This window comes from Balaenoptera borealis (assembly GCF_965194805.1).
Source record: "Balaenoptera borealis genome assembly, chromosome: 3".
NCBI classification, from domain to species: domain Eukaryota; kingdom Metazoa; phylum Chordata; class Mammalia; order Artiodactyla; family Balaenopteridae; genus Balaenoptera; species Balaenoptera borealis.
In genome coordinates this window covers 107,222,223-107,247,318 of record NC_138866.1, presented here as the reverse complement: position 1 = coordinate 107,247,318, position 25,096 = coordinate 107,222,223, and the positions used below count along the sequence as shown (strand labels likewise).

The 25,096-nt window shown below is 36.7% G+C and overlaps 1 protein-coding gene across 5 annotated transcripts in view; it reads right to left on the bottom strand.

The window, feature by feature from the left end:
* Positions 1-25,096, bottom strand: part of MINDY2 (MINDY lysine 48 deubiquitinase 2) — a 122,999-nt gene that overhangs the window by 58,324 nt on the left and 39,579 nt on the right. For all 5 annotated transcript variants that reach the window (XM_082388114.1, XM_082388110.1, XM_082388111.1 and 2 more), the window contains exons 3-4: positions 15,476-15,540; positions 6,289-6,447 (exon numbers count right to left, since the gene is read on the bottom strand). In XM_082388114.1, the coding sequence (XP_082244240.1) occupies positions 6,289-6,447; positions 15,476-15,540 (224 nt within the window). The remainder of the gene's footprint in view (positions 1-6,288; positions 6,448-15,475; positions 15,541-25,096) is intronic.

Below are 25,096 nucleotides of genomic sequence, written 5' to 3'. Positions count from 1 at the left end.
TTATGCACTACTATGCACCAGGTGCTGTTAGAGAAACTGAAGACTCAGCAGTGAATAAAATAGATGGTCTATGCTTTCATAAAGTTTATATTCTAGAGAAAGGACAAACAATAAACCAAATAAGCAAAAATATAACATACTAGGTAGTTGTATGTAGTGGTATGCAGCTGTTATTTGTTTCCATTGTACTATAGCATTCCATAGTATGAATATACTATAATACATTTATTCATTCATCTTTTGATGGCTATTCAAGTTGTTTTCAGTTTGGGGCGATGACAAATAATACTGTTATGAACATTCCTGTACATTTATGCTGTTTCACAAATCTAGTTTCTCTAGGGAATTTGCCTTGTCAAATTCTTGAGTCTTATCCTCAACTTTACTAGATAACTCCAAACTGCTTTCCAAAGGAGGTAGTCAATTTACATTTTCATTAGCATGGAATGAAAATTCTCTATACTGCATATCTTCTCCAATATTTAGTATTGTCAGACTTCTAAATGTCAGCCAGTCTGATGGGTGTGTAGTCGTATCTCATTTACGTTTTAATCTGCATTTCCCTGATGACTAGTTCACACGTTCACTGGTCATTTGGGTATCCATTTTTGTGAAGTGTCTCTTCAAGTCCTTTTTGAAGAATTTTAGCTTTGTTAATCTTCTTTATTATATATTTACCTTCTATTTTAATACTTTTGCTCTTAAGATAGATATAAAGCTCATTAATTTTCAGTCTCATTATTCCTTAATATTCGATTTTAGGGCTTTAAAAACCCCTTTAAAAACTGTTTTAGCTAAAAAAAAAAAAACTGTTTCAGCTAAATCTCACAAGTTTTGATATAGATTTAGTTGTTGTGTAGTTTAAAATATACTTTAAGTTTCATTATGATTTTTTGATCCAGACAGTCCCTACTGGTTTTTTCTGCTGATTTCTAGTTTACTTGCACTGTGGTCAGAGACTATTCTGTACTTCATATATTTTAAATCCTTAAAAATTTGTTGAAACTTGCTTTATGGTCCAGCATTAGGTCAATTTTTGTAAATTTCATGAGTGGATGAAAAGAATATATAGTCAGGTTCATAAAAAACAAGGAAAGACTAAGAAAATGGCAGAGACAAGGGGAGACTAGGAAGATACAATGATTAAAATGCAATGTGATACCCTGGATTGGATTCTGGAACAACAACAACAAAAAAAATTAGTGAAAAAATTAGTGAAATGCGAAGACTAATATAGTTAACAGTAATGTACCAACACTAAATTTGTAAGTTTTGACACATGTACTATGGTCGTGTAAGGTTCAGGGAAACTGAGAAGCATGTATGGGCATTCTGAATAATATCTTTGCAACTTTCCTGTAAATCTGGAATTATTCAAAAACAAAAAGTTCATTAACTGTTTTTAAAGAATGTATGTTCATTAGGTTCTCTTTTCTGCTTCTATCAATTACAGTGAAAGGTATATTAAAATCTCCCAGTATGACAATTTCTTTCTTCTTATAATTCTGTTAAATTTTGCTTTATGTACTTTGAGGTTATGTTATTAGATGCATACAAATTTTGTTTTCCATTGTTAAAAACTGACCTTTATTCTTTGTGGCAATTCCCATGGGTCCAAGGAATAAACAGTCAATCAGGGTATTTACTTTCCAGGTGTCTCCAGGCACATACAAATTTAAAATGATTATATCTTCTTGGCAAATTAAACATTCTATTATTAGTAATGCTTTTTGACTTAAAAGTCTATTCTTTCTGATATTACTATAGATACACCAGCTTTCTTTTGATTAGCAACAGTATGGCATCTCTTTTTTCTCTTTTTATTTGCAATCTTTGTGTTTAAATTCAGACTGTCTTATATATGTCTCTTGTAACAGCAACTATATATATTTTAATCCGGCCTCAGAATCATTGTCTTTTAACTAGAGCATTTAGTCCTATTGACACTTACTATAATTATTCATATATTTGAATTTATTAAATCTACCATTCCTTTACCTCCCTTTCTTCTTTCTTTTAGGATTAATTTTCCCCCTTCTGCTAATATAGAAGTTATCCACTATGTTTTCTATTCTTTTCACGGTTACTCCAAAAGACCATTATCCAATAGAGTACACTGTAATAATGGAAATATTCCAAATCTTTGTTGCCCAGTAAGACATCCACTAGCCACACGTGGCTACTGAGCAATTGAAATGTGTCTAGTGAAACTTAAGAAGTAAATATTAATTAAGCTTAAATAGCAACAGTTGGCTACCAAGTTGGACAGAGAAGTTATAGGAACTATCACATCTACCCCTATCATATCAAATTCAGAAGTTAATACTCTCTTCTTGAACAATTAATTCTAGGCCCTTAGAATATTTTACCCTTCTCCCAACTTATGTTATTATTTTTGCATATGCTAATGTTTTTTAAACCCCAAAAGATAATGTTATTATTTAATACAGTCAACAACCGTTTATATTTATCATGTTATTTTTCTCTCTATTCACTCTTTCATCTGGGATCACTTTCCTTCTTTTCAAAATCCTTGTGTAGAATTTCCATTAATGATAGTCTGCTGGCAGGAAACTATCTTAATTAATCTAAAAATGACTTTATTTCTCTCCATTCTTGAAAGATAATCTTTCTGGGAATAGGAAATAGGTTAGCATTTGTCTTCTTTCAGCACATTGAATGTATGATTTCCACTGTCATCTGACTTCCAATGCTGCTCTTTTTAAAAAAATTAATTAATTAATTAATTTATTTATTTATTTTTGGCTGAGTTGGGTCTTTGTTGCTGCACGTGGGCTTTCTCTAGTTGCGGCGAGCGGGGGCTACTCTTTGTTGTGGTGTCCGGGCTTCTCATTTTGGTGGCTTCTCTTGTTGTAGAGCACAGGCTCTAGGCATGCGGGCTTCAGTAGCTGTGGCTCGTGAGCTAGTTGCTCTGCCGCATGTGGGATCTTCCTGGACCGGGGCTTGAACCCGTGTCCCCTGCATTGGCAGGCGGATTCTTAACCACTGTGCCACCAGGGAAGCCCCCAATGCTGCTCTTAAAGAGTTAATTATCAATTAATAAAGGAGAAACACCTTCCCATGGCTGAACTATGGTGCCCGCCCACCATCCAGAGAATGACTGACATTTATTTGCAAGATAATTATTTGCAGTACACATAATCATAATACAAAGAACTAGCCAGTTCTGAGAGATATTTCATAGAGACCTATGGATTTCAGATTTTGCCTTGTTCTGTTTTCTTTCTCAGCATCAGAATCCTTCTGTCACAAAACAAGTAAGTAAAATAGATAAAAAGCACAGCTCTCAGGCCCAAGAGTTTGAAAACCACTGTGTAGACCAGAAAAGTCTGATGAAAATTTTCTGTCCTATATTAGAGTACCTTTTTTTCTTTAAGCATATGAATTCAACTGTTTGCCAGGCAATATGTAGCTACACATACAGTCAGAGGGATAATCTGAGTCCAGTTTTTAAGAACTCAGGCTTAAGTTCCTTGGGTCATAAGTTCATCCTCCTCAAGAATCTAGGCTACCTGGCATTGCCATCTGCCAGGATCCAACATGACTCACCTTGGAGGTTTCAGATGCTGGACATATTTAGACTTTTCAGTGATGTTCTCAGAGACAGAGTGCCAAAAAAAATACAGATGCCCTGCTTACAGTAAGCCACCCTTTCACTGCCCAGAATGCCAGTTACCTTTACCAAAGGACAGGGATGAAGAAACACTATCAAATCCTTGCTATTATGATCTCTCCTCCCCTATAGGTAATGCATGCATGCATGCATGCATGCATGTTTCATTCCATCAGTTAATATCTATTGAGAACCTACTATGTTCCAGGCACTGTTCTTAACAATGAGAAATAAGGGCCCAGCTCTTATAAAATGTACACTCAGACTTCTCTGGTGGCGCAGTGGTTAAGAATCCACCTGCCAGTGCAGGGGACACGGGTTCGAACCCTGGTCTGGGAAGATCCCACATGCCGCAGAGCAACTAAGCCCGTGCACCACAACTACTAAGCCTGTGCTCTAGAGCCCACAAGCCACAACTACTGAGCCTGCATGCCACAACTACTGAAGCCCACGTGCCTAAAGCCCATGCTCCTCAACAAGAGAAGCCACCACAATGAGAAGTCTGCGCACTGCAACGAAGAGTAGCCCCTGCTCGCTGCAACTAGAGAAAGCCCATGCACAGCAACGAAGACCCAACACAGCCAAAAACATAATAATAAATGAAATAAATAAATTAATCAATTAAAAAAAAACAACAAAAACATACACTCTACTGGGAGATGAGAGTCAATCAAGTAAATAAATAAATAATAATTCTAGATAATGACTGGGGGAAAAGAGGGTGACTAATTTCAACAAGGGAAGGCCTCTCTAACAAGGTGATATCTGACCTAAGACCTGAATAATGAGGAACTAGAAATGGGGAGATCTGGGAGAACAATGTGTTAGGGTAGTAAAACAGTGTTCCACAGTGGGCAATCAGCTAGTACAAAAACCCGAGCTAGAAATGAGCTTGGTATGTCTGAAAAATAGAAAGGCAGCTGGTGTTGTTGGAGGGTAGTAAAAAGGTGGGAGAATTACATGAGGTGAAGTTTGACAGGAGGCAGAGTCTAGATCACGCAGTATATCATAAAAACTCTAATAAAGGTTTTGTATCTTATTTTAAAGAACGAAATAATGCCATTTGCAGCAACATGGATGGACCCAGAGATTGTCATACTGACTGAAGTAAGTCAGATAAAGACATATATCATATGATGTCGCTTATATGTGGTATCTAAAAAAATGGTACAAATGCACTTATTTGCAAAATAGAAATAAAGGACTTCCCTGGTAGTGCAGTGGTTAAGAATCTGCCTGCCAATGCAGGGGACATGGGTTTGAGGCCTGGTGTGGGAAGATCCCACATGCCGTGGAGCAACTAAGCCCGTGCGCCACAACTACTGAGCCTGTGTTCTGGAACCTGCAAGCCACAACTACTGAGCCCATGCGCCACAACTACTGAAGCCCGCATGCTCTAGGGTCTGCGTGCTGCAACTACTGAAGCCTGCACGCCTACAGCCCGTGCTCCGCAACAAGAGAAGCCACTGCAATGAGAAGCCCGCGCATGGCAACAGAGAGTACCCCCACTTGCCACAACTAGAGAAAGCCCGCACACAGCAATGAAGACCCAACACAGCCAAAAATAAATAAATAATAAAATTAAAAATAAACAGAAATAGAGTCACAGACGTAGAAAACAGACTTATGGTTACCAGGGGGCAAAGTGGGGGGAGGGTTAAATTGGGAGATTGGGCTTGACATATACACACTACTATATATAAAATAGATAACTAATAAGGACCCACTGTATAGCACAGGGAACTCTACTCAGTACTCTCTAACGGACTATATGGGAAAAGAATATAAAAAAGAGTGGATATATGTACATGTATAACTGATTCACTTTGCTGTACACCTGAAACCAATACAACACTGTAAATCAAATATACGCCAATAAAAAGTAAAAAAAAAAAAAAGATTTTGTATCTTATTTTAGTTACACTGGAGGCTTTTAAGGAAAAGAGTAGGGCGCAGGGATAAAGGGGAGGGTTTATTTCACAAAGATCACTCTGACTGCCAAGACAATTCACTGGGGGAAAGAATAACCTTTTCAACAAATGGGGCTGGTACAACTGAATATCCACATGCAGAAGAATAAAGTTGGATCCCTTCCCCAAACCATATACACAAATCAACTCAAAATGGATCATACTCCTAAATTAAGCACTAAAACTATATACTCTATACTTACATACTTTATATATTATAAATATACAAAGAACTCTTAGGACCCAGTAACAAAAAGACAAATAGCCCAATTAAAAATGGGCAAGAGATCTGCAGATATTTCTCTAAAGAAGATATACAAATGGCTCATAAGCACATGAAAAGATGATCAACATCATTAGTCATTAGAGAAATGCAAACAAATCCACACTGAGATACAACTTTACACCTACTAGGATGGCTGTAATCAAAAAGATAACAATAACAAGTGTTGGTGAGGATGTGGACTCAGCTTCGTAGTTGGCCTCCAACTCCATGAAATTATAGTCAGAAGTCTTGGGCAGATTTAGCAGTCTGGAGGACTGTGCTCTTAACCTCACAATGTGGCTAATTTCATGTAAAAGCACAAAAACATAAGTATCAGAAAATATAAATCTAGATTAATTTGCCAAATTAATAGATTTTTACTATATTTGTGTTCATATAATTTAAGATTTTCTACTTACCTGAGGGTCCACTAGCCATCCATGGTACAAAGGAATATCAAGAAGATCAAATACTATGCATTCTGGTGTATATTCAAACACTCGAACACCAGTGAATTTTACATTTACATCCAAGCCTGTCTGTAGTTTGTGCAGTACTGCCATAGCATCACTCATATTCTGAAAACAGAAAGGGGAAGAGAAAAAATGAGGAAAATCAAACAACAACAAAAAAGATATTTAAATGCAGGCACATTTACTACAAATTTTCCATTTTATCCAATTTATTCATCCCTTCAATTTTTATTATTAAGTACCTACTATGTGCCAGGCACTAGTATGAGTTCTAACGATAAAATAGTGGATAAAACAAAGTTCCTGATCTCATGGAACTAACTACTATGAGAGACAAATACATAAATTATAAAGTCAAGTATTAGTAAGAAAAATTGAACAGGATAAGGATGTACAGAGTGAGAGGGGTGAGGGACCTATTTTTAGACCAGGAAGTCCAAAGACAAAATTTCTAGTCAAAGAGGAAGGCCTCTCCCACTTCTAGGTATATTCCTAAAAGAATTGAAAGAATTTAAAGCATCGTCTTGAAGAGAGATATGTGTACACCCATATGCATTGCAGCATTATTCACAACAGCCAAGAGGTGGAAGCAGCTCAAATGTTCATTAACAGATAAATGGATAAAGGGAACATAGTATACATATACAATGGAATATTATTCAGCCTTAAAAAAAAAAAGAAGGAAATCCTATTACATGCTACAACATGGATGAAACTTGAGGACATTATGCTGAGTGAAATAAGCTGCTGCAAAAGAACAAATACTGTATGACTCCACTTATGTGAGATATCTAGAGTAGTCAAAATCATGGAAATAGAAAGTAGAATGGTACTTGTCAGGAGCTGGAGGGAGGGAGATCTGGAGAGTTGTTCAACGAGTATAGAATTTTAGTTTTACAAGATGAAAATGTCCTAGAGATGTTACACAAGAATATAAATACAGTTAACACGACAAAACTGTACACTTAAAAATGGTTAAGAGAGTAAATTTTATATTACGTTTTTTAACCACAATTTAAAAAAAAGAAAGAAAGAAAAAGAAATGAGCTATCAAGCCATGAACAGACATGGAGAAAATTTACATGTACATTACTAAGTGAAAGAAGCCAATCTGAAATATATTGTATGATTCCAAATGACACAGTGGGAAAAGACAAAACGATGGAGACAGTAAAAAGATCAGTGGTTGCCAGGGGTTAGGAGGAGGGAGGGATGTACTGGCAGAGCACTGCGGATTTTTACGGCAGTGAAAACTATTCTGTAGGATACTATAAAGGTGGATACATGTCATTATACATTTCTCAAAACCCAAAGAATGTATAAACACCAAGAGTGAACCCTAATGTAAACTATGGACTTTGGGTAATAATTATGTATCAATGTAAATGGTGGGAGATGAAGTCTGAGAGAAAGAGGCTGGATCACAAAGACTTGTTGGTCAAATTAAAGAGTCGTTCTGTCCACATCAGTTTTCTCAATAAACACGGTCATGTAAGTGTGTAATGAAGACTATTTTAAAACATGTTTTTCTAAACGCTTTAATATATTAAATATGGACATAATTTAGAGGGTATATTTGATGGAACAAATAAAAACCAATATATAAAATTTGATAAAATTTTATTGAACCCCTACTGTTAATCAGACACTGTGCTACATACTAAAGATATAAAATAGCAGTAGACTATAGCCTACTGGAGGGCTTATAGTAGAAAGGGTGAACATGAAATAAATCCTTTTATATTAAAATTAGGGACTCTCACTGAAATCTGAGAAGGACAAATTTAGGTCATAATAACAAAGTTCTGTTTTACCAATTAACTTATAAAATTCCATGCTAAGAGACTATACAGACTGAAAACAAATTATTCAAATGTTTTAAATTTATGAATGAAGAACTTATAACAGGATAACACTGTTATATACTCTTTGGCTTTTGTCAGTTTCACCTCTAATAAGTATAATCCCCTAAAACAATATATTTTCTCAGTCTTCCTAAAAGTTGAACCCTTGAAAACAGTCAGCTCACATTTATTTCCTTTCAGTGTTTTAAAACTTCTCCTAAAGTCATAACAATGATGAATGTGAGAAAATAGTAACAATAATGAGCCACTGTAGGATTATAGCTCTACTATTGATACTACTGATTTTTTTCTGCTATTTGTTAAATTCTTAGTTGCCAATCATCCAGTTTCCTTCAGGGGGAAGTATAATTTCTAACAGCTCCTGGACTCAAGCTTATACCTTTATGTATCTTCTACATTTTTAATAGATTATATAATGTTAAAATAACTAAGTTAATACACTTAATAATCTCCATAAATAAAACTGATAAAAATAAACAAATTTATAAACAAAGAGTTAAAAAGAGTATTTTGCCATCTTGTTCCTGAATCCAAATGGGTGCTTACAAGAAAGGATTACTACTCCTTTAAGCCAGTAGTTCAACTGTTTCTTAGAATTTTTCTTTAATGTACCGTTAACGTGGTGAAATTTTTAATTTAAATATAAGATATATTTTAAAAATATATTTGCAGTCATATAAAAACCTGTCATAAACACACACACACACACACAGTATTTTCTTGTGTTGTCATCATTAAGCAAAACTGAAAAAAATATGCTCTTTGTTTATATTATGATTTCTGGTAAAAGGGTTTTTAATTAGGAAGACTGCAGCTGTGCATTGGTCTTTCTAAAATTTAGGCTTAAACATTTCTGCTCACACAAAACCATACAAAAAGAACATTGTTACATCACACCTGTGGAACGTTAAACACCAGCTTAGACTCAGTCTTATCAGCTTGGTACATACTATCCTCAAAACTAATGGTAATGCAATCACAATACCTTATAAATAGTTTTAGAGCTTATTTTAAATGCAGGGTACTTTCTGTCTGACATGTTTATAAGAAATGCAAGTGGTTGTTAGTGTCTGTTTCAACTTTGAAGCAAAACTTCACTTCCAATCATTTTCCAAGAGTCTAGATCACCTTAATGGAAACATATCCTGAGACTGCAAAACAGACTTGAAACAAAGGGCTGATATCATTTGCAAATACTCATCACTCAAGATTTTCTCAAAAAACAAATACCGTACGCTAACACATATATATGGAATAAAAAAAAAATGGTTCTGATGAACCTAGGGGCAGGACAGGAATAAAGACGCAGACATAGAGAATGGACTTGAGGACATGGGGATGGGGAAGGGTAACCTGGGACGAAGTGAGAGAGTAGCACTGACATATATACTCTACCAAATGTAAAATAGATAGCTAGTGGGAAGCAGCTGCATAGCACAGGGAGATCAGCTTGGTGCTTTGTGACCACCCAGAACGGTGGGATAGGGAGGGTGGGAGGGAGACGCAAGAGGGAGGGGATATGGGGATATATGTATACATATAGCTGATTCACTTTGTTATACAGCAGAAACTAACACAACATTGTAAAGCAATTATACTTCAAATAAAGATGTTAAAATAAATAAATAAATAAAAAATATTTTCTCAAGACTGTGCAACAGAAATAAAATGAATTTTGAGGTTAATGTGAAACTGCAACTACGATCCATAATTTCTAATTTCAAGTTTTTGTATTAATCGTAATAGCCTTGTTGATTTCAATAAGAAATGATACAAATTTGATAAATAAACGATATAAATTTAACCATAACACTTTATAATTATAAAATATTTACTGGTTTTATATGTTGAAGGTTAGCCTAAGATTTCATTTGAAAAGAAGTTTCCATTGTGAAAAATGTTTGGAAATCCTTGCTTTAAGCTACAAATTCCGATAGAATTTAAATGTTTTAGCATACCTATTTGGCTTTAGCTATGGATTTCCTACCTTACACAGAGATGCAATGCAACATACTGGCTTTTCCATTTTATTAGGACTAGATTATCTGAACATTCAAATTCAAGAAATTTTGCAATACCAAATGAATTTTGTTTTCTTTTTGCCATTTGGATACTGGTGAAAGTATGTAGTAAGGGTTACTTTGAAAGTAAACATAAAGGTTCCAATGATGTCTGTTTCTTCCCTGCCTGATACTTCTTCCACTGTAAGAACCTGACTTCTTCTTGACTTCCATTGTCAAACAAAGGAAGAATACTGAAGAAAATGAAGCTCTGCTTGCTTTCTTACAGCTCCAATAATTTTGAGCCCAGTGGTCCCCTCCTATATTACAGAATAGTATCTCTAAAGAACATGCCAAGCAATGTAGACACATTGAAACTATGAAACAGCAGATTTAGTCCTAATGACATACCCCAGACATCATTTGCTGAACTGTTTCCTACATATAATTTAATTGTAAAATATACACAAATGAGGAAAGATAAACCAATAACAAATTCACTTGAAAGTCAATTTTTTCAAGGAAAATACCAAGTTATCATTCTACATAGGTGGGTAGAACAATATCTATGTTTCATTCTACATTGCATATAGGTTCACATAAAAGAGAGATCAGCAAAGTATGGCCTGTGGGTCAAATAAGGCTGTGAGCTAAGAATGGTTTTTACATTTTTAAAAGGGTGTAAAAAGAGAAAACAAAGAATATGCTCAAAAAGCCACTGAGACTCCCTCTTGCAAGAGCACCGGAATCACAACCAACTGCTGAACAATCATGGACAGGAAGACACTGGAACTCACCAAAAAAGATACTCCACATCCAAAGACGAAGGAGAAGCCGCAGTGAGACGGTAGGAGGGGCGCAATCACAATAAAATCAAATCCCGTAACTGCTGGGTGGGTGACTCACAGACTGGAGAACACTTATACCACAGAAGTCCACCCACTGCAGTGAGGGTTCTGAGTCCACATCAGGCTTCCCAACCTGGGGGTCCAGCAACGGGAGGAGGAATTCCTAGAGAATCAGACTTTGAAGGCTAGCGGGATTTGATTGCAGGACTTTGACAGGACTGGGGAAACAGAGACTCCACTCTTGGAGGGCACACACAAAGTAGTGTGCACATCGGGACCCAGGGGAAGGAGCAGTGACCCCAGAGGAGACTGAACCAGACCTACCTGCTAGTGTTGGAGGGTCTCCTGCAGAGGTGGGAGGTGGCTGTGGCTTACTGTGGGGACAGGGGCACTGGCAGCAGAAGTTATGGGAAGTACTCCTTGGCGTGAGCCCTCCCAGAGTCTGCCATTAGCCCCACCAAAGAGCCAGGTAGGCTCCAGTGCTGGGTCGCCTTAGGCCAAACAACCAACAGGGAGGGAACCCAGCCCCACCCATCAGCAGACAAGTGGATTAAAGTTTTACTGAGATCTGCCCACCAGAGCAACACCCAGCTCTACCCACCACCAGTCCCTCCCATCAGGAAGCTTGCACAAGCCTCTTAGATAGCCTCATCCACCACAGAGCAGACAGCAGAAGCAAGAAGAACTACAATTCTGCAGCCTGTGGAAGGAAAACCACATTCACAGAAAGATAGACAAAATGAAAAGGCAGAGGACTTTGTACCAGATGAAGGAACAAGATAAAACCCCAGGAAAACAACTAAATGAAGTGGAGACAGGCAACCTTCCAGAAAAAGAATTCAGAATAATGATAGTGAAGATGATCCAGGACCTCGGAAAAAGAATGGAGGCAAAGATCAAGAAGATGCAAGAAATGTTTAACAAAGGCCTAGAAGAATTAAAGAACAAACACCTAGAAGAGTTAAAAAACAAACAAACAGAGATGAACAATACAATAACTGAAACGAAAAATACACTAGAAGGAATCAATAGCAGAATAACTGAGGCAGAAGAACTGATAAGTGGCCTGGAAGACAGAATGGTGGAATTCACTGCCATGGAACAGAATAAAGAAAAAAGAATGAAAAGAAATGAAGACAGCCTAAGAGACCTCTGGGACAACATTAAACGCAACAACATTCGCATTATAGGGGTCCCATAAGGAGAAGAGAGAGAGAAAGGATCCAAGAAAATATGTGAAGAGATTATAGTCAAAAACTTCCCTAACATGGGAAATAGCCACCCAAGTATAGGAAGTGCAGAAAGTCCCAGGCAGGATAAACCCAAGGAGAAACACGCCGACACACATAGTAATCAAATTGACAAAAATTAAAGACAAAGAAAAATTATTGAAAGCAACAAGGGAAAAACGACAAATAACATACAAGGGAACTCCATAAGGTTAACAGCTGATTTCTCAGCAGAAACTCTACAAGCCAGAAGGGAGTGGCACAATATATTTAAAGTGATGAAAGGGAAGAACATACAACCAAGATTACTCTACCTGGCAAGGATCTCATCCAGATTCAATGGAGAAATCAAAAGCTTTACAGACAAGCAAAAGCTAGGAGAATTCAGCACTACCAAACCAGCTCTACAACAAATGCTAAAGGAACTTCTCTAAGTGGGAAACACAAGAGAAGAAAAGGACCTACAAAAACAAACCCAAAACAGTTAAGAAAATGGTAATAGGAACATACATATTGATAATTACCTTAAACATGAATGGATTAAATGCTCCACCCAAAAGACACAGGCTCGCTGAATGGTTACAAAAACAAGACCCATATATATGCTGTCTACAAGAGACCCACTTCAGACCTAGGGACACATACAGACTGAAAGTGAGGGGATGGAAAAAGATATTCCATGCAAATGGAAATCAAAAGAAAGCTGGAGTAGCAATACTCATATCAGATAAAATAGACTTTAAAATAAAGAATGTTACAAGAGACAAGGAAGGACACTGCATAATGATCAAGGGATCAATCCAAGAAGAAGATATAACAATTGTAAATATATATGCACCCAACACAGGAGCACCTCAATACGTAAGGCAACTGCTAACAGCTATAAAAGAGGAAATCGACAGTAACAAAATAATAGTGGGGGACTTTTAACACCTCATTTACACCAATGGACAGATCATCCCAACAGAAAATTAATAAGGAAACACAAGCTTTAAATGATACAATAGACCAGATAGAGTTAATTGATATTTATAGGACATTCCATCCAAAAATAGCAGATTACACTTTCTTCTCAAGTGCACACGGAACATTCTCCAGGATTGATCACATTGTGGGTCACAAATCAAGCCTGGGTAAATTTAAGAAAATTGAAATCATATCAAGCATCTTTTCCGACCACAACGCTATGAGATTAGAAATCAGTTACAGCAAAAAAAACATAAAAAACACAAACACATGGAGGGTAAACAATACGTTACTAAATAACTAAGAGATCACTGAAGAAATTAAAGAGGAAATCAGAAAATATCTACAGACAAATTACAATGAAAACATGACAATCCAAAACCTATGGGATGCAGCAAAAGCAGTTGGGATTGACATATATACACTAATATGTATAAAATGGATAACCAATAAGAACCTGATATAAAAAAAATTTTTTTTTTAAAAGATGACACAAACAGATGGAGAGATATACCATGTTCTTGGATTGGAAGAATCAATATTGTTAAAATGACTATACTACCCAAAGCAATCTACAGATTCAATGCAATCCCTATCAAATTACCAATGGCATTTTTTACAGAACTAGAACAAAAAATCTTAAAATTTGTATGGAGACCCAAAAGACCCCGAATAGTCAAAGCAGTCTTGAGGCAAAAAAATGGAGCTGGAGGAATCAGACTCCCGGACTTAAGACTATACTACAAAGCTACGGTAATCAAGACAATATGGTACTGGCACAAAAACAGAAATATATATCAATGGAACAGGATAGAAAGCCCAAAGATAAACCCACGCACCTATGGTCAACTAATCTATGACAAAGCAGGCCAGGATATACAATGGAGAAAAGACAGTCTCTTCAATAAGTGGTGCTGGGAAAACTGGACAGCTATATGTAAAAGAATGAAATTAGAACACTCCCTAACACCATACACAAAAATAAACTCAAAATGGATTAAAGACCTAAATGTAAGGCCAGACACTATAAAACTCTTAGAAGAAAACATAGGAAGAACACTCTTTGACATAAATCACAGCAAGATCTTTTTTGATCCACCTCCTAGAGTAATGGAAATAAAAATAAACAAATGGGACCTAATGAGACTTAAGAGCTTTGCAAAGCAAAGGAAACCACAAACAAGACAAAAAGACAACCTTCAGAATGGGAGAAAATATTTGCAAACAAATCAACGGACAAAGGATTAATCTCCAAAATATATAAACAGCTCATTCAGCTCAATATTAAAGAAACAAACAACCCAATCCAAAAATGGGCAGAAGACCTAAATAGACATTTCTCCAAAGAAGACATACAGACAGCCACGAAGCACATGAAAAGATGCTCAACATCACTAATTATTAGAGAAATGCAAATCAAAACTACAATGAGGTATCACCTCGCACCAGTTAGAATGGGCATCATCAGAAAATCTAGAAACAATAAATGCTGGAGAGGGTGTGGAGAAAAGGGAAACCTCTTGCACTGTTGGTGGGAATGTAAATTGGTACAGGCACTATGGAGAACAGTATGGAGGTTCCTTAAAAAACTAAAAATAGAACTACCATACAACCCAGCAATCCCACTACTGGGCATATACCCTGAGAAAACCATAATTCAAAAAGACACATGCACCCCAATGTTCATTGCAGCACTATGTACAATAGCCAGGTCATGGAAGCAACCTAAATGCCCATCGACAGATGAATGGATAAAGAAGATGTGGTACATATATACAATGGAATATTACTCAGCCATAAAAAGGAACAAAACTGGGTCATTTGTAGAGACGTGGATGGATCTAGAGACTGTCATACAGAGTGAAGTAAGTCAGAAAGAGAAAAACATATCGTATATTAACGCATATATGTGGAACCTATAAAAATGGTACAGATGAACCGGTTTGCAAGGCAGAAATAGAGACACAGATGTAGAGAACAAACGTATGGACACCAAGGGGGGAATGTGGGGGTGGGGTGGGGTGGTGGTGGTGTGATGAATTGGGAGATTGGGATTGACATATATACACTAATATGTATAAAATAGATAACTAATAAGAACCTGCTTTATAAAAAAATAAATAAAATTCAAAAATTCAAAAAAAAAAAGCCACTGATAGAGACCAATGAATATATCTGTAAGTAAAAATTAACTATATTAATATAACAAAAATTGTATCTATTACCTGCTCATAGTTTAAACGTTGAATTTCTGAAATTTCTTTTGGCTTTGTATCAAGCATGTAATCTCCTGTAAAAAGAAATTGTAAAGTTGCCTTTTAAAAATATTACTTTTTTTCTAATTACAAAGGTAATATGTTTTAATTATAAATTGTAGCAATAGGTAACATAAAATATTGATCCCCCCCCCATTCAGAGAATGTCAATGTTAACTGTTAGCTAAGGTCTCACATATTTTTTTCAGTGTACATCCTATGTTTTGAACTTTCTTTTTCTTTCTCCTTACATTTAAGCATCTTTACATGTCACTACAATAAAGCTCTAAAAGGTTTTTACCAAGTTTCACTGCTATCAGCAAGATAACTATTACCCCAAATACCTTTCCAAGAATGGGTGTCATCAGTCTTCTAAATGTTTGTCATTCTTAGAAGTAAGCAAAAATTTTTTTTGCATTTAAAAAATTGGTATCTTAGTGGTTACCAGTGAGGAGAGGGGAGAGAGAGAGGCAAGAAAGGGGTATGGAATTGAGATACAAACTACTATGTATAAAATATATAAGCAACAAGAATATATTGTATAGCACAGGGAATTATAGCCATTATCTTGTAATAGCTTTTAATAGAGTGTAATCTGTAAAAATACTGAATCACTATGCTGTACACCTGAAACTAATAAAATACTGTAAAGCAACTATACTTCCCCCAAATTGATATATTTTTATACATGTATTTTCATTTGGTATCACCTTTTTAATATATAAATGACTTTTTAAAAAATAAATTTATTTACTTATTTATTTTTGGCTGCATTGGGTCTTCGTTGCTGCACGCGGGCTTTCTCTAGTTGCGGCGAGTGGGGGCTACTCTTCATTGCAGTGCGCGGCGTTCTTATTGCGGTGGCTGCTCTTGTTGCAGAGCACAGGCTCTAGGCGTGCAGGCTTCAGTAGTTGTGGCATACGGGCTCAGTAGTTGTGACTTGCGGTCTCTAGAGTGCAGGCTCAGTAGTTGCGGCACGTGGGCTTAGTTGCTCTGCGGCATGTGGGATCTTCCCAGCCCAGGGCTTGAACCTGTGTTCCCTGCATTGGCAGGCGGATTCTTAACCACTGTGCTACCAGGGAAGCCCCTATAAATGACTTTTAGTATAAGTGATACCTTTTAAATATATGTAGCATCATTTTAATATATGCAGTAACTTTTTATCCATGTTTTGCCTTTTTAACTATGTATTAATTATATATACTTTTCTTTGAATTGCCTGCCTATACAAGTATCATTTTTTTTTTTTTTACTGAACCATAAAAGCTCTTTTTCAGTTGGAGGAATTAGAACATTTCCTGTTATACATGGTAAATTTTTTTTTTCCCATAATGGCTTCTGACTTTATGGTGATGTTTTCTGCCTACTTTTCACCATACAGAAATATTTAATTTCAGTATAGTCAAATTCTTCTATTATAGCTTCTGGGTTTGATGGGTTTGATGTCATGTTAGAAAGATTTTCACCTCTTCAGAGTATACAAACATTCACATATACTTTCTTCATGTAATTTTATGTGTCTTTTTTTACGTTTAAATCTTTAATTTATCTGGAATTAATTTTGATATAAACAGTGATACATGGAACTAACTTCTCAGCCAGCCTCCCAAATCACTAAGTTGATAAACTGTTTAACTTTTATTTTCAAATTCAAAATAAACTTCTGAAGACTGCATCAAGTATTCTTTTAGGGACTTCCCTGGTGGCACAGTGGTTAATAATCCGCCTGCTAGTGCAGGGGACATGGGTTCGAGCCCTGGTCCGGGAAGATCCCAACTAAGCTCATGCGCCACAACTACTGAGCCTGCGCTCTGGAGCCTGTGAGCCACAACTACTAAGCCGACGAGCCACAACTACTGAAGCCCATGCGCTTAGAGCCTGTGCTCTGCAACAAGAGAAGCCACCACAAATGAGAAGCCCATGCACCGCAACAAAGATTAGCCCCTGCTTGCTACAACTAGAGAAAGCTGCGCACAGCAACGAAGACCCAATGCAGCCAAAGATAAATAAATAAATAAATAAGTTTAAAAAAAGTGTTCTTTTAATCTCTCCAACTCTGATAATAAAGGAATTCCTATGAACATCAATATATTATTATTTTTGCTTTTATTTAGAACTTTAAGATGGCAACATCTAACTAATAACAATTTTATTCCACCATAGGTACAGGAACTCTAAATCACTAAATTAATTCATTCACAGAAATATATAAGCAAGGGTATTTAACAAATATTTTTGAATCCTTACTATACATGGCACATTGTATATTTACATGTTGAGATTTTAATATAGCATTTAACTGAAAACTACGCTTTGAGTAAATTTTATACATTATTTATTCAAATAATTGAGAACATATTTGCTATACTTGTATCCTATATCTCATTTAAGTTCTGTATTTATCCTGATAAAAGACTGTAGTGTATGCTTTCCTACAACTTTAATAGGGTCAGGATGCAGAACATTACATAATTCAATACTAAATGACCCTAGATATGCTATCATAGATTAAAGCTTAGGTGCTAAGAATAGAATAATTATTGGGAAAGACTCAGATAAGCAACTCCTCTTTTCCTGAGGTCAGAAAAGATCTTTAGACAAGAGAAGAATGGCCTGACTAAGGGAGGCAGCCTCTCTGATGGACCTCAGTGAGCCCTATAGCCTGGTATTCATACCTTTGTATAATCACCTTCCCTTGAGTGTGGACTGGATTCACTTCTAGTGAATCAAATACAACAGAATTAATGAAATGTCACTTACAAAATTATAAAAGAAAATATTGTGTTGTTTGTCATGGTGCTTTCTCATTTGTTCACTCTGAGGAATGCCACCTGCCATGTTGTGAGCTGCCTTTTGGAGATGCCCACGGCAAGGAACTGAAGGAAGCCTCTAGAGAGAGAGCCACAGAGAGCCACAGTCAATGAGGAACTGAGAACCTCGGTCCAACAACTTGTGAGGAACTGAATCCTGCCAACAACCAAGTGAGTAAGCTCGGAAGCAGATCCTCCTCAGTTGGGCCTGGAGATAAGACTGCAGCCCCAACTGACACACTGACTGCAACCTCATGAGAGACCTTAAGCCAGAGTCACTTAGCCACACCGAGATTCCTGACCTACAGATACTGTGTGATAATAAACGTTCATTGTTCTAAGTGACTAAATTTTGGGGTGATATGAAACAATAGACATCTGTATTTTTAGGAAAGTTTGTAATAGAGAATTAGATATTTTTAAAAGACTGATTTTGAGTTTTTAAGGGAGCATCTTTCAGTTTTAGATATCCAAATAAATCATCTCTTAAGAATTCTGTCTAGCTTATCTAACCTTTATAACAAAATTGGTCAACAATACTACTTCAATCAAAAATATTTATTGAGGGACTTCCCTGGTGGTGCAGTGGTTAAGAATCTGCCTTCCAATGCAGGGGATGCAGGTTCGATCCCTGGTCGGGGAACTAACTAAGATCCCACATGCCGTGGGGCAACTAAAACCACACGCCACGACTACTGAGCCCGCACACTCTAGAGCCCGTGCGCCACAACTAGAGAGCACTCATGCTGCAACTACTGAGCCCATGGGCTCTGGAGCCCGCGTGCCACAACTAGAGAGCTCACACGCTGCAACTACTGAGCCTGCGTGCCCTGGAGCCCGCACGCTGCAGTGAAGAGCCTGTGTGCTGCAAAGAAAGATCCCACCTGCTGCAACGAAGATCCTGCATGCCGCAACTAAGACCTGACACAGCCAAATAAATAAATAAATAAAACATTTAAAAAAAAACAGTATTTATTGAAAGTCTATTCCGTGTTTAGCAACAGGTTAATGTGTTTGGAAATGAGTGTTTCCCTTAAAAAACTAATAATTTGGTTGGGCAAAGAACATACAGGAAACAGAATAAAATAACAATAAGGTATAATAGAGTGTAAAATGTAATAAATGCCTTAAGTACCAAGTGATTTTGAAAAGAAATATTGATAAAGCCTGTAGCACTTAGAAATATCCTTTGTAGGGGGTAGTATCTAAAGCGGATTCAGAAAAATCGGCAGAACTTGCCAAGGCAGTGAGGGGAAAAAGCATTCTTTGAGGGAGAAAGAATGATGGGAAAAGCAAATATAAGAAACATCATGCTATATTGGCAGTTTATAAGGAGGTTTATACATAAGATTTATGTTGCAGAGTGGTGGGAAATATGGCTGGATGGGTAACCTTGATCAGATTATAGAAAATCATAAATAATACATCAGTAAGTTTGGCTGCTTGTGAAAGATCGTAAGGGAATCTTTCTGTTTTTAAGTAGACAAGTGAAGGATGAAATTGGTGCTTTAAGAAGATAACACTGATATGTAGGCTAATTTGGAGAGTAGAGGAAACAAAAGAGCTTGCAATAAATCACATTCCGAAGTACCAGTATACAGAGAGAGGAAAGAATTTCAAAGAAAGAATCCATAAGACTTTGCTATTAATGGGATATTTCAGACAAACAGAAATTAAGAAACAAAAACCTGACAGCTACATTAGGCCAAAAAAGGAAGAGGGTTTCGCAGTAGGTAGTAGGTAACTTATCCCAGGTGAGCATTTGGAAAAGAGGAGACACAGTCAACTGTGGGCAAAATTAAAATGCTTCAACATTGACCTCCTTTTATAGTATTTATGTTCAAAAGATAAAATAAATTATCTTTTAAAAAGTCAGACAGCACCATCATCCCAACAACTATTTTCCTTACTATAATACGATGCTAGTCTCACCATCATACAAACTGTCTTGGATGGTTAAAATCATAGTGTATATTCTAGTTTGTGTTGTGCTTTTTTACCTCATCTTCCTAACCATTTTCTGCCTTCCACCTACACTTCTTCCCCACTTTATTAGACCTCCTAGCACTTACTAGGAGCTTTCATGTTGCTTTCTTGAGGCCAAAGCCCTCCAACAAGCCATGTCCATGTTTGGCCCTGCTCTAATACTCCAGTAATAGAAATTTCCAAATTAAAATTCCCTCCTCCTCTAACCTTTGACAATCAAAATTCCCATTCCCTGTAGTTCCTCAGCTAGGTACTAGGAAAACCTTTAATGGTTTCTTTACAATCTTTCTGCTAGTGTTTGCTTATTAATGAAAAAGTATCCCTGGTTCCCCCAGAGAACTGGAGTAATCTCAAGAGAACAAAATCCAAATAGCTTAGAAAATTAAACAATTTGTTTTGGCAGGATTGGCTTTAAATAAAGTTTACTTTTGGCGAGGCAGAGTTTTCAGAATCTCTCTTCTCACATTATTCTTGCTCACTTCTCTCCCACCTTCCATTAGGATCATAGTACTTTCATGCTGTCCCTGTAGATGAGTCTCCTCACCCAGGACTTCCAAACCTCTTTAGCTACCCTAAATCTAAATATTACTTCATCAATTTTTCTTTTTCCCTATAATTTAAAAAATTCTCTACCCTATGTCCTGCTTCCTCAGGGATTTTTAAAATCTAACAGATAAATTTAAGATACCAAGATGCACTAATTATTTTCTTTCCAAGAAAAATACCATGTTAACATTTTCTTAGTACATTTATGCAGCCACATTGACTGTATTGTTGACACCTCCAAATAACTTGTCCACAGTACATGATCAGCAAATATTTGCTGGATAAGAAAAAGGAAAAATAAAAGGAAGAGACAAGTAGTAGGAATTTAAAATACTCTATCAAAAACACTTGAGTGGTGGAAAGGGAGAAGGGATATACTTTTGAGAATACTAGCCTTTCAGCATTTAAAAAATCATATTAGAAGGTGTCTAGATGGAGAGAACACATTATTTAATCTTTCTGAGCTTTGGTTACCTCATCTGTAAAATGAAGAGGTATTATAATTTATGATGCTTTTATTTCCACTCCTATCTTACCCTTTTATACTATTAGTACCTCCATTCATATGCCCTCTGTCTCTGCTCATGGGTCTCTGCCATTACAACTGCATTCTTTAGCTACGGGAACTAACAGCAAAAGAGCTCATTTTGTCTCAGAAGGTAGAATAGAAAAAGGCAAGTAGAGTGATGGTAATAACTAGCAGGCAAGAGGTTAGGTAAATGGCATCAGTCTATGATAGCACAGACAGCAGAGCCAGGATGACATAAGAAGCTGTGGAGTGGCAGCACAGTTTAAGGTTAGCACTGTCCAACAGAAATATAATGCAAGCCACAAATGCAAGCCCATATGTAACTTTAAATTTTTAGTAGCCACATTAAAAAAAGTAAAAAGAAAGAAGTAAAATTAATTTTAATAATATATTTTATTTAGCCCAGTATATTAAACGTCACCCCTGCTGAAACTTCCCCCCCCCCCCACCCCGTGGAAAAATTGTCTTCTACAAAACCAGTCCCTGGTGCCAAAAAGTTTGGGGACCGCTGCTCTAACCCATGCATTTCAGCAGGGGTGATGTTACCCCCAAGGGGGCAAAAACTGATTCTTGGAGGGTAGGGACAAAAGTATCTTAGATATTATAATGTTCTGTGGCCTTCAAAGGGCCACAGAACATGAAGAGACATACAGTATATCTGTGGTATTAAAATTTCCTGGAGTGAGTGATTAGGACAAAGATATCTACAAAGGCTCCTTAGGGGGGCAATACTGAAAAAAGGTGGAGAAACACTGCTCTACCCAATCTGTGCATGCTGGGAAACTTTAGGAGATGATCCTGGACCCACGTCTCTTCTCTATACTTTCTCTCTTAATGATCTCATCAATTTCCACAGATTTAAATACCATTTTTATACTAATGACTCCTAAATTCCTATCTTGAATTTCAGTGTCCTCTGGAACTCATGGTCTCTCAAATCTTCTAAGTATTTTCTTTTCTTAATGTTTCCTTCATCTTCTGCCTAAATGAAATTTGGCTCTGCCTTGATGACACTGCAGCCCTCTCAAGTGATGTCTTTTCTCTCTCATGCTTCTTTACCGGTGAGCCTGGAGGTGGATCTACTTGCTCCTATGGTCATTCTTTCTCTCCCTCCTCCCTAAGACTCCTGAGTTTTAAAACTCATGCTATCATATAATACTACCCATTATCCACCCACCTGGTTATAGTTCTCTACCAACTTTCAGGTCAATCTGCCTCATTCCTAGCTCACTACCTCTCTATAACAAAAATCCTGCCATAATTTTTGATAATTTCGATACTCATAGAGATGACCCATCTAATACCCTGGACTTTCTGTTTCTTGACCTCTTTTCCAACAAAAATCTTATATTCCACCTTATCTCAGAAACTCATTCCCTATGATCATATGACTTTGTTATCACCAGGCTCCAAAAATTCTTCAGCTGTATCAGGGCCTACAATCCACTAAATCCCATCACATTTTTCTTCAACATATTTATATCCTCATTTCCTCTTTATGCAACTTAAATATTATAGCTCATCATTATAACCACTCTCTACACATACCTTCAATTTCCTAGTCTCTTTCTTCAACATACTCACTTGGCAAAAACCCAGCTCTGGTTAAATCCTGCTCCTCCACTATTCAGGCCTATACTCATGCAGCTGAGTGTGACTGAAGAAATCATACCGCCAATGTTGGCTGGTCTCACTAACCCCAGTGGTAATGCCCAGGAATCATACTTCATCTCCCCATTCACCTCCAACTTGTCTAGGCAACTATTTTATACCTTCCTTCTCATCTTCAACAACTCCTCCTTCATCTTCACTCTCAGCTGATGACCTGGTTTCCCGTTTCACTGAGAAAATAGAAGCACTCAAAAGACCTTCTATAAGTTACCACGCCCACATCTGTCCACCTACCTGCATCTATTTTTAATACATTCTATCTTCCCTCCTATTGCTAAGGATAAAGTATCTGTACTGCTTAAGACTAATACTTCTATTTGTCTAAAATACTCTTTTCAATTCCTTTCCTTCAATTTTCTCTTTTTAAAAACAGCTTTATAGAAATGTAATTCACATACCATATAATTAACCCATTTAAAGTGTAGAGTTCAATGTTTTTAAAGTATATTAATAGGATTGTGAAATTATCATCATGATCTAATTTTAGAACATTTTGGTCTCCCCTTAAAGAAACTCTATACCCATTAGCAGTCAATCTCTATTTCCCCCTTATATTCCCTAGTCTTAAGCAACCCCTAATCTACTTTCTGTCTCTAAATTTGCCTATTCTGGACATTTGATATAAATGGAATCATATAATAAGTGGTATTTTGTGACTTGGCTTCTTTGACTTAGCATAATGTCTTTAAGTTTATCCATATTACAGCATGTATCAATACATTCCTTTTTATGGCTGAATAATGTTTCACTATACGGATATACCACAGTTTGTTTATCCAGTCATCAGTTGATGGCTATCTGGGTTGTTTCCACTTTTAGGCTATTATTAATAATGCTGCTATGAACATTCCTGTACAAGTTTTTGTGTGAACATGTGTTTTTACTTCTCTTGGGTAAAGTTGTAGGACCATAGGTAATTCTATATTTAGCTTTCTAAGGAACTGACAAACTGTTTTCCACAGTAGCTTCATTATGTTACATTCCTACTGGCTATGTACACTGTAAGGGCTTCTAATTTTCCCCTGTGCCCACTCCAGTCAGGTTTTTATCCTGTGGACTCGTTGAAGTTACCAATTACCTCCTTATGGCTCAATCAATGGTCAATTTTCAGCCTTCATCCTGCATGGCCTATTAGCAGCATTTGATTCAACTAATCTCTAACTCTTCATTGAAACTCTTCATTTAGATTCTAGGAAATCAGTCTTCGGTTTTTCCTCTACATAGTTGAGCTTCTACCCATTCTTCCTCTTCCTCAGCTTCTAATCACTGGCACATCCAGGATTCAGTCCACTGATCTCTTCCCTTCTCTATCTACATTCATATTATTTGTGACTCAGTCTAACTGTCATTTATATATGTTGTCTGTTCCCAAATGTGTATTTACAGGCTAGATCTGTGCTGTCCAATACAATAACTAGTAGTGACATGTGGCTGTATAAATTTAAATTTAATTAATTAATAAAATTTAATTTAATTTAATTTAAATTTAATTTAATATTCAGTTCCTCAGTCACATTAGCTATATTTTAAGATATCAAGAGCCCCATGTGCCTAGTGGCTATGAAACTGGACAGCACAGATACAGAACATTTCCATCGACACAGAAAGTTTTACTGTACAGCACTGAGACCTCTCCTCTAGACTCTACATTTATATATCCCACTGCCTCCCTGATATCTCCACTTGAATGCCAATAAACATCCCAAAACCAAAATCCTGATATTCCTCCCTAAACATGTTCCTTCCATTTTTTCCTGTTTCAGTTGATGGTAACTCTGTCCTTCCAGTTGTTCAAACCAAAAATCATGGGGTAACCCTTGACTTCACTTTCACTCCACATTCAACTCATCGGCAAATTCTGTCAGCTCTATATTCAGAATCTGACCATATTTTATAATCTCCACTTCTACTACCCTGCTTGAAGCCACCACCATCTTTTGCCAGTTTTAACAGCTTGCTAACCAATCTCCCTGCTTCTGTCTTTACACCACTAAGTTCTATTTTCAACATAACAGCCAGAGAATTCTTGTTAAACTCAAAGTCAGATCA